We start from the raw sequence: 10,869 nt of genomic DNA, 5'->3' as shown, positions 1-10,869 counted from the left end.
AGAGAGCAGAATTCATGGTTCTGGTGGTCCAGGTCCTGGTCCAGACCACACACTACCACCACCATGTCTGACTGTTGGTCTGAGGTTCTTCTGATGAAATGCTGGGTTAGTTTGACTCCAGATGAACGGGACGCACACCTTCCAGAAAGTACAGCATAATTTCCCAGAAGTCTCAGGGATCATCTGGATGTTTGTCATCAAATGTGAAATTAGGTGTTGTGTTCTTTTTTGTCAGCTGTGGTTTTGGTCTAGGAAATCTCCCATGATGCCATTATCATCTAGCCCCATTTTGCCACCTTGGCCCATTTTTTTTTTATTTTTAACCCATTTAAGCCACTTTTTAACAACTTTTCACCATTTCTGAACCAAATTTTGCCCCTTTTTGCCTTCCTTGGCCCATTTTAACCAGTTTTTTCCATTTCAAACTTCTCTTGACTATTTTTTTGTTTGCCTATTTTAACCAACATTTAAACGATTCAACAACTGACATCCATTTTTTGCAAATGGTTGCCTATTCAAACCAATTTTCTTCAATGTTTTAACCACTAAATTATAATGCTGAAATAGTAATGTCTAAATTAAATTATAATGCTGAAATAATGTCTAAATTAAATTATAATGCTGAAATAATAATGTCTAAATTAAATTATAATGCTGAAATAATAATGTCTAAATTAAATTACAATGCTGAAATAATAATGTCTAAATTAAATTATAATGCTGAAATAATAATGTCTAAATTAAATTATAAGGCTGAAATAATAATGTCTAAATTAAATTATAATGCTGAAATAATAATGTCTAAATTAAATTGTAATGCTGAAATAATAATGTCTAAATTAAATTATAATGCTGAAATAATAATGTCTAAATTAAATTATAAGGCTGAAATAATAATGTCTAAATTAAATTATAAGGCTGAAATAATAATGTCCAAAAATCCTATCAGATATGTATTTAATGAAAGGCTAAACTAAGACAAACAGACTTGGATGCACCAAGCCAAAGGTCATTTTTTAAACCGAAACCCTTATCTTATTAACATTTTTTTTAATATTCTAGAATAAATACTAAATTAGGCCTGTCTGACAGACACGTTTGTCTCTCTCACATTAACTCATACAGATGTGGAGGATGCTGGACTGGGTTTGTCAGTTTGCCTTTAAAACTCTCACACATGTGAATGCTGCATCGTGTTTATTTCTGAGGACGTGCACAGCCTTCAGGTAACTCTTCCTACAGTCACAGTCAGGTTTGTTTGAGCTAATCTCTCTCTCTTGAATGACTGCAGCTGGCTTCTGTTTCCTCATTAGAGGAAAACTGACCTGTTAGGTGTTGGATCACATTCTTAGTTTAAAAGAGTCGGCTGATGTGTTCTTCGTTTGCAGATAATAAAGACCCAGACAGACATGGTAATATAACACACATGCATTTTTATTGCACATCAAACCGGCAGCCAAACGTCTGAGGATGACAAGAACGTGACCATAATAAGGGCCACAAAAGTTATTCCTTCAATTCTGCAACAACACCACAAAATAAAAACATGAAATCAGCAGGAAACATAAAAAATCACTGATTGAGTTCATAAGCACAAACCAAAGCAGGACAGTTTCTCTAAAGTGTTGAAGAATCTCGCTGGGATAGAAATGGAATAATCATCATAAACAGCTAAACACAGAGGAATGTTAGGAAAACTGGGTCAGTCATTTATTAGAAACCAAACTCAGAGTTTCTGAGTGAACTGGACATTTTCATCTTTATAAATTTGTACATTTGGACGTTAAAGCTGTAAACTGAAACCCTCAGAGTCATTTCCTCTCTAAGTCCAGATAACGATGAAGATTCTGGCTAAAATCTAAATATTTCCTTGGTGATCTGCCCCGTTAAACTACATCTTTTGAACCTCAAAAACTTCATAAATTCACAACTTTTTAAACTAGAAAATTTAAGATTTGTCTCCAAAATGTACAACGTTTCAGACTTTTCCTTCACATTTATGACTTCTTAACCCAATCGGGAGTTTTCTTCCAGACATTTAGATTTAAACTTACAAATTTAACATTTTTCTCCTAAATTAACACCAGTGAAGACTCTAAAGTTCATTCATTTCATGTGAATTTATGACTTTTTAGACTTTAATATCTTGATTTTTTTTTTCATGTGAAATATTTTTGAAATTCAGAAATTTATATTTCTATTTTGAGCTGACAGATTTTAAACCTGATTTTTTCCCATTTACAATTTTTTAGACCAGAAAATTTCAGGTTTTTTTTATCAGAGATTTACAGCATTTAAACATGAAAATGTAACATTTTAACACTGATTCACGATTTTACACTCAAATATTGTTATTAATTTATGTAAATTTATGTTCTTTTTTACATTACAAACGAGAGAAAATTGTTAGGTTATAGCTTTTTTTAACTCAAATATTTAGGTTTTTTTTTTTTACATTAATCACTTTTGATATTTACGACTTTTCAAAGTCAAAATATTGACATAACAGACTCAAAACTTTCAATTTTTTTCTTGTAAATTTATGATTTTTTTAACTTAGTTTGATTTTTTTTTTAGCACATTACAAAAATTTTAAATTAAAACATTTATATTTTTCTAATTTATGACTTTTTAAACTTGAAATTTTGAAGGTTTTTTTCTCATTTGTGGCATTAAAATTTAATTTCTTTCTTGTAAATTTACGACTATTTATCCTTAAGTTTATATCATGCAAATTTCCAGCGTTTTAAACCCCAAATTCTACTATTTTCTTCTAAAAATACAACTTTGTAGACACATTTTTTTAATGTTTGGCTTTTAAAACATTTCAATCCAGAAATAACTGTAAAGTGACAGCTTTATAAAACTCAAACAAAAAAATTACGGACATTATTGACTTTTTAAAATTAATATCTTTAGTTTTTTCTTGCAAATTTATGTCTTTGTAAACTAAAAATTTAGACTTTTCCTCCTAAATTGACAACTTTTTAAAGTAAAAAATGGAGGTATTTCTACCTCCATTTTTTTACTTTTTGAACTTAAAAAAATTTAACCCTTTTTCTCATAACATTTTTTTTAACTCAAAAATTTCATTTTTTTTCCCTTGTAAATGTATATCTTTTAATCTTAAAAATTTGAGTTTTTTTTTCTCACAAATAAATGTTTTAAGCTCAGTGTTTTTTCTATTTAATGTACAACTTTTTAAACTTGTAATTCTCCAGTTTATTCTGATGAACGCAAAAATTCTGAGTTTGGTTTCTTCTTAATTCTAATTCTATAATCTCAAAAGTTTAGTTCTTTTCCCGCTCTTTTTTAAATATATTTTTCAGGTTTTTAGATCGGGCCCTGCACGCCGTCGTACATAAAATCCAGACTAACTCGGTGGGTCTGCTCATGTCACCCTCTGTGCTTGGAAACTTTAAGTCTTGGTAAAACCACAGAATAGGTCAAAGGAAGAAGGTTAAAATCTAGTCCGGAGGTTTCAGGGTCGGTCAAAAAGAATTAAATGCCCATCAGAGAAAATAAATCTGTATCAGCGTTGATCCCATGGTGGTGGTTTTCTATTGGCTAATCCCAGCAGCAGCATTGATGAGAACACACCATACCAGGCAAGGGGCTGATCAAAACCAGGACATGTTAGTGTCGTATGGAGCTCTGTAGGGACATGGGGCTTCTAAACGGGTCGGTCCCGGGCAAATCGGGGCATTTGGTCCCCCCAACCAAAATCTAAGAAGAGCTGCTGAGCGGATAGCACGCATAAAATGCAGCATAAAAGAGAATAAAAGCACAGATCTGATCTTCTCTGAGGGAGTATTTGGCCTGCTGGCGATTCTACAGGAAACATTCATTGTCATCCTCAGAGCTCCAGGGACGCCCAGGCTTCAGTCACCACTACAAGGATGAGGGACACTCTAGGATCTATTACTAGCACACAGGAGAAATCCCAGCAGGGAATTCCCTTTGAACACTACATTACACACACAATGAGTCAGACTCACAGCACCGTCTCCATCCAAATAAACATCAGGCTTTTACATCATCCAGCTGGAGTCCCACAGAAAAAACCAGACCTGCTACCACACTGATGAGTCACCCTTAACTCTGCAGGACCAGCTCGTCAGCAGATTGTATCAGCCCATTTCCCTCGTGATAAACTGCCGTGCCCATTACTACAGCCTGTCACACGTCCAGCTGATCCTTCTGAGGAAACGCTCCAGTGTCATCACGGCCTGGAAGCTTTAACTCAGCCTTTTTCACTTTTTAGTCACTACACGAAGAAAGCAGGTGGCTGATCTGCAGAGCTGTCCTGAATGTCGCATCCAGTGATTCATTCTTGGCCTTTCACTTCCCCGCAGCTTTGTTCCCCATCATTACAGCAATCACAAAGTTCAAACACAAACTCAGTCTTTCCTGCAGAATTTAGAGAATCCGTCGTTTTAAAGAGATCTGCAGATGTTCCTCTGACCTACGCCAGCATGCCTCTGACGCACATCCTGAACACGTTTCATGATAAGTGTGTACAGTCGCCGCTCCACCCTGCAGCATTCCAGGAACCTATCTGGAGGACAAGGATGCACGCCATTGGTTGTAGCAAAGCCACAGCCCGCCAGGTAGCGGCGCAGGTGGAGTATGTAGAAATACACATGCACAAACAGATGCTCTCCCTCTATGATGATGAACAGAGACGCCTGAATGGACTACAGAGGGCACTGCTGCTTCAGACATCACTCCAAAGACATAAAACCCGACCTCACCATGGACAAGATCCGGTCCAGGTCACTGGGACCGCTTTGAAAATGGACTTCTGCGACATGGCGTGCTCTTTACAGCATGTAACAGTGAGTTTTTCATGAGCCGAGCCACATAGAGGCTGCTTTTCTGAGCAAATCATTAGACATCCATCCATCCGTTTTCTATACTGCCTGTCCTGTTGGAGTGGAGCCTATCCCAGCTGTCATTGGACGAGAGGGGGGGTACACCACTAGTCAATCACAAGGCTGACGCCGCTGAATTGCATGCTACGACGTACGCCAGTATGCAAGAATTAACCGTCATCAGTGTTTGTCTTCCAGTTACGCCGCCAGTGCCGTGGTTAATAATGATGTAACCCAACAGCGAAGCCGCTGCTGATGATAAAAATCTCTGAGATCAAACTTCTGCTTTGTGGCGTTGTCTCCATGCTAATGCTAACGCTGTTAGGGTCAGTGTCACGTTTATTGGTTCCTTTCTTCCTGCATTCCTATTGGTCGGTTAGTTGTAGCAGCAGTCATACTCTGAGATCGCTGTCCGAAAATTCGGACACTGTCAGAATTTTATCCCAGACTATGTTTGGTCGCCATGACAACGGCCTTCTATCAGCATCACAGATCCCCACAGCACGATGCTGTCGAGAAGCCTCCCCACAGCATGATAATGCTGAGAAGCATCCCCACGACACGATGCTGCTGAGAACCATCCCCACAGGACGATGCTGCCGAGAACCATCCCCACAGGACAATGCTGCCGAGAACCATCCCCACAGCACCATGCTGCCGAGAAGCATCCCCACAGCACGATGCTGCCGAGAAGCATCCCCACAGCACGATGCTGCTGAGAAGCATCCCCATTTTGATCTCACCAGACCAACAAACTATCTCCACTTGACCATGGAGTCCCCCACATGCCTTTTGGTGAACTCTAGTCCAGATTGAATCTAAGTTTTCTCAGTGTGACATAGGATCCCTGTTTTAGAGACATGACTAAGATATCACCAGGATTGGTCATCATTAATCTGGAACGGCCCAAAACCACACAGAGTACACCCGGCTTTAGAGATGCCAATGACCCTCTTCCTCCTCCCACATCTAAGGGATGAAAGAAACCCGTGCATGGACATGGTGATGTTTCTGAAGAGGCATGCTTGCATTTATATCTGGGTACGTTTGTGTTCACACTGACCAGATGAAACCAGACTTTGGGGTCAAGTGTACTCAGATCCAGACCTGGTTTCTTTAGATAGATCCAGCCTAAAGCCTGAGGGGGGAAACGCTTTCAGGAGCTGGAGAATGTCCCTCAGGGGAGGGAGGTGTGGTTTGATGGTTTCATACCTCTCTCTCTCTGTCCTTGCAGCAGCAGGAAGCCATCATTAAGAAACAGCAGCCTTTTCTTTGCATACATGGTGACCCTCAGGATTATTGCTGTTGGTTAACACATTCTGATATTTCCTTTCAAACATAAAGCAGACGTTCCTCTCTGACTTCTGCTCTGTGGAGAGGATCTGTTAAACCTCCCTGTGTTCCAACATCTCTGAGAAGAACAAAACCTCCACATCATGTAGATCTAAATAAAACGCTGACCCAGAGAGGAAGTGAGCTGAGCGCTGGGTCAAATATGGCCATGATCTCATCACTGCTGTGTCATAAAGCAGAACATAAATCAGCATGAACCAGGCTCAGCTTTACATAAAAACAATGACACTTCACTGTTAGAGAAGGAGGAAGTGCTGCTGTGATTGTTTTCTGAACAATCACAGTGAAGATACATTACTGCATCAGGACCACACTCTGTCTAGATCTGCAAAAACGTCCCACAGAAACACGGGGGACTGTCAAATTTCTCATCAGAAACATGGATCTACTCTTTTTAATAAATTTAAAACACAAAGAAAAGCTCTGAAAAGCTCGAGTTGCTGTAAACTCTGAACAGATCAGATGGCTGTTTATGGGTCCATCCTGCCACCATGAGGGTTTCAGATTCATTTTAGAGACACTGACTAGACCCTCACACATCTGGATGAAACAGGCTCACACTGCACAGATATGATGCAAAACTTTACTCACTGACTACAGGGCCTTTAAAAATTATTCACCCCCTTTTACTGGTTTTATAAATCAACCATGGTCAATATAATTCAGCTTTTATGACTAAAAAGTTACAAAAATTCTATTTAATGTCAAAGTGAAAACAGATTTCTACAAAGTAATGTCATTAAATAAAAATCTGTTCTCTAGAATAAGTGGCTGCATAACTATTCCTCCTTCTAGTCAGTATTTAGTAGAGTCTCCTTTGTCTGCAGTCACAGCTCTAAGTCTGTGTGGATAGGTCTCAGTCAGGATCAAACATCTGGGCTCTGAAATTTTACTCCATTCATAAACTGCTCAAACTCTGTCAGACTGAATAAGATTGTCCTCCAGGATTCATTTTACTCTACCTTTACAAGCCTTCCAAGGCCGGCTGCTGAGAAGCCTCCCCACAGCACGATGCTGCCGAGAAGCCTCCCCACAGCACGATGCTGCCGAGAAGCCTCCGCACAGCACGATGCTGCCGAGAAGCATCCGCACAGCACGATGCTGCCGAGAAGCATCCCCACAGCACGATGCTGCCCAGAAGCATCCGCACAGCACGATGCTGCCGAGAAGCATCCGCACAGCACGATGCTGCCGAGAAGCATCCCCACAGCACGATGCTGCCGAGAAGCATCCCCACAGCACGATGCTGCCGAGGAGCATCCCCACAGCACGATGCTGCCGAGAAGCATCCCCACGACACAATGCTGTCGAGAAGCATCCTCACAGCATGATAATGCTGAGAACCATCCCCACAGGACGATGCTGCCGAGAAACATCCCCACAGCATGATGCTGCCGAGAAACATCCCCACAGCATGATGCTGCCCAGAAACATCCCCACAGCATGATGCTGCCCAGAAACATCCCCACAGCATGATGCTGCTGAGAAGAATCCCCATAGCACGATCCACAGTGGGGATGGGGTGTTTTCTCAGTGTGACATAGGATCCCTGTTTTAGAGACATGACTAAGATATCACCAGGATTGGTCATCGTTAGTCTGGAACGGCCCAAAACCACACAGAGTACACCCGGCTTTAGAGACGCCAATGACCCTCTTCCTCCTCCCACATCTAAGGGATGAAAGGAACCCGTGCATGGACATGGTGATGTTTCTGAAGAGGCATGCTTGCATTTATATCTGGGTACGTTTGTGTTCACACTGACCAGATGAAACCAGACTTTGGGGTCAAGTGTACTCAGATCCAGACCTGGTTTCTTTAGATAGATCCAGCCTAAAGCCTGAGGGGGGAAACGCTTTCAGGAGCTGGAGAATGTCCCTCAGGGGAGGGAGGTGTGGTTTGATGGTTTCATACCTCTCTCTCTGTCCTTGCAGCAGCAGGAAGCCATCACTAAGAAACAGCAGCCTTTTCTTTGCATACATGGTGACCCTCAGGATTATTGCTGTTGGTTAACACATTCTGATATTTTCAGAACATAAATCAGCATGAACCAGGCTCAGCTTTACATAAAAACAATGACACTTCACTGTTAGAGAAGGAGGAAGTGCTGCTGTGATTGTTTTCTGAACAATCACAGCAATCATTTCTTCATGATGGATTTAACTGAACTCTGGGGGATGTTCAGAGACTTGGAAATGTTTCTGTCTCCATCCCTTGATTTGGACTTTGCATTAACCTTTTCTCTGAGTGTTCTTTTGTCTTCATGGTGTAATGGTAGCCATTCCTACTGCTTAACCAGTGTCTGTAGCTTCCAGACACAGGTGTCTTTATACTCCAATCACTAACTGAGGCTACTAACACCAACTGTCTGGACCTCTGTTGAATTTCATCAGTCACTTTAAAGGGGTGAATATTTATGCAGGCACTTATTTTACATTACAGATTTTTATTTATTTGACATTACTTTGTAGAAATCTGTTTTCACTTTGACATTAAAGAAGATTTTTTAGATTTTTTTTTGTTAAAAAGGTAAAATTTTATTGACCATGATTTATTTACAATCTCAATGAAAAGGTCAAACGTGGGTTTTCTGCTCTGTAAATTTCAGGCTCACCTTGTAAAAGATGTGACGTCTCGCTCTCTTTCTTATTGCAGACAAACAGAAGTGTGGCACTGATGAGCTTTTAACACCTTTAAGTGTTGAAGAGTGAGGAAAGTCAAGGAAATATCCCCGTCTGCCCTTCTACCTCTCACCAACCAGTCTTAATAATTGTCACTGACTTTTGCATAACCATGTTCCTGGTAATGTACATCCATTAGTCTTTATTTTCCCTCTCATAATCAATGCAGGTCTAATTTTAGGTGTTTTATAAGTTGAAATGAGATTATTATGTAGATTTTCCAGCTGTGTGGCTGAGGTTAAGAGCAATGACATGTTCTGGTGGAGGAATCAGACAGATACCCTCCCTATAAAGTGAGTTTTTGCAGTGCCAGCAGTCAAATCAAAAACATTACTCACACAACACAACAGTTTCCTCCCATCTGTTTTTCAGAAACTGGTTTGCATAAGTGTTTGTGTGCATGAGTACGTGTTAATGTGTGCTCCCTTCTGATTGGTCCACTAACTCAGCAGTTCTAGGTAGGTGACAGGAACTTTGCCTTTGTCGTTCCCACGTTCTCCGACCAGCCAATCAGGGTCCATTCCTGGGACGGTGTACACGGTGATGAGCTGCAGAGATGGGAAACATCAGAACAGGCATTATTCAAAGTTTGACAGAAATAAAACTTTCAGAGGATGAGGGCTGGAAAACGAAAGGAAAAGAGGGAACAAACACATCCAGTTCATGTTTGACATTTGAATGATCTCCTTTCTTCTGCTCACTCCTTTGCAAGACTCTTTATCCGGCTGTGAACTTTGACCTTTTCTCTGGCATCTATGAGTCATCCCCTCCAATTCCTCCCCCCCCGGATGATGGCTGTACAGTCAGGAAATACAACGGTCAGCTGGCAGGCATGAGGCAAGAGTAAGATGACTCAACTACTGTACTTCCTTTTTGTCTATAAACCCAAAACAATGACGCATCCACCAGTTCCCCAAATCAGAGAGTCTACAAAGCCTGGCCAGACACCACCAGGGGTTTCTGAATCACTGATCACACTTTTTTTTTTTTTTGCTCGTATCAAGCCGAAATCACGAGGCACACTGTATTCACAACAATAATAGCCACTTTAAAACATTAAGCAGTGTCAGATGTACAGATGTAACCATACTGTCTGGTCTTACAAATACTCAAGGCACACCCAGTGTAAGTGTCCATTATTACTGCAACTTTATGGCAAGAACTGCAAGAACTGTGACCAGACCTGCCCACAGATCTGGCTGGACCCCTGAAAACCCCCAGAGAATGGGTGTCGTCATTTATTGATATCAGTGTGTGTGTGTTGGGTCAGTACCATTAGTGCTAGCATCCTGGCTAACAGTTACCTCATTAAGAGCTGAAAAGCATGGCAGGCTATTATTGGGTTGAATTTTTTGTTGAAAATATTCATTCATGCTATTTTTAACCAAGTTAACAACTTGTTCTACCTATTTTTGGCTGTTCTTTTGACAGCTTAAACCATTTTGCTGCTTTTTAGCATTTTTACCGCTTCTAATTACTACTTAGACCCATTTTTTGCCTCTTTTTTGCTACATTTAACACATTTTTGCTACCTTTAAGCCACTTTTCACCCAATTTTGCTATTGTTTGGCCATTTTTTTCAAATTTTCCAGCACTTTTAACCCCTTTTTACCACCTTCTTACAACATTAAACCCTTTTAGGCCACTTGTAAGCCTTTTTTGCCACTGTTTTGAAACTTTTAACAAGTTTTTGCCAATTTCAACCCTCTGTTTGGCCCTTCTGACCAATTTTAGCCCATTTCCGACTTTGTTTTGCCAATTTTTACCAATTGTTTGGCCACTTTTTTATTTATTTATTTATTTATTTATTTACCAATTTTCACCCATTTCTGACTTTGTTTTGCCACTTTTTTGCCAAATTTTGCCATGTTTTTTCATAATTTTAACCCATTTTAGAGACTTTTTGCCCACTTTGCCTTTGTTTGACCACTTTTTTTGCCCAATTATATCACTTGTAACCC

General features: G+C 40.1%; 1 protein-coding gene across 4 annotated transcripts in view; it reads right to left on the bottom strand.

Moving 5' to 3' along the window:
* Positions 1–9,030: 9,030 nt before the first annotated feature.
* Positions 9,031–10,869, bottom strand: part of LOC121524677 (endophilin-B2-like) — a 34,572-nt gene continuing 32,733 nt past the window's right edge. For all 4 annotated transcript variants that reach the window (XM_041810133.1, XM_041810135.1, XM_041810134.1 and 1 more), the window contains one exon: positions 9,031–9,456. In XM_041810133.1, the coding sequence (XP_041666067.1) occupies positions 9,349–9,456 (108 nt within the window). In that variant the 3' untranslated portion in view covers positions 9,031–9,348. The remainder of the gene's footprint in view (positions 9,457–10,869) is intronic.

Source organism: Cheilinus undulatus, linkage group 17 (assembly GCF_018320785.1).
Source record: "Cheilinus undulatus linkage group 17, ASM1832078v1, whole genome shotgun sequence".
Classification (NCBI taxonomy): Eukaryota; Metazoa; Chordata; class Actinopteri; order Labriformes; family Labridae; genus Cheilinus; species Cheilinus undulatus.
This window is presented reverse-complemented; position numbering and strand designations above follow the sequence as displayed.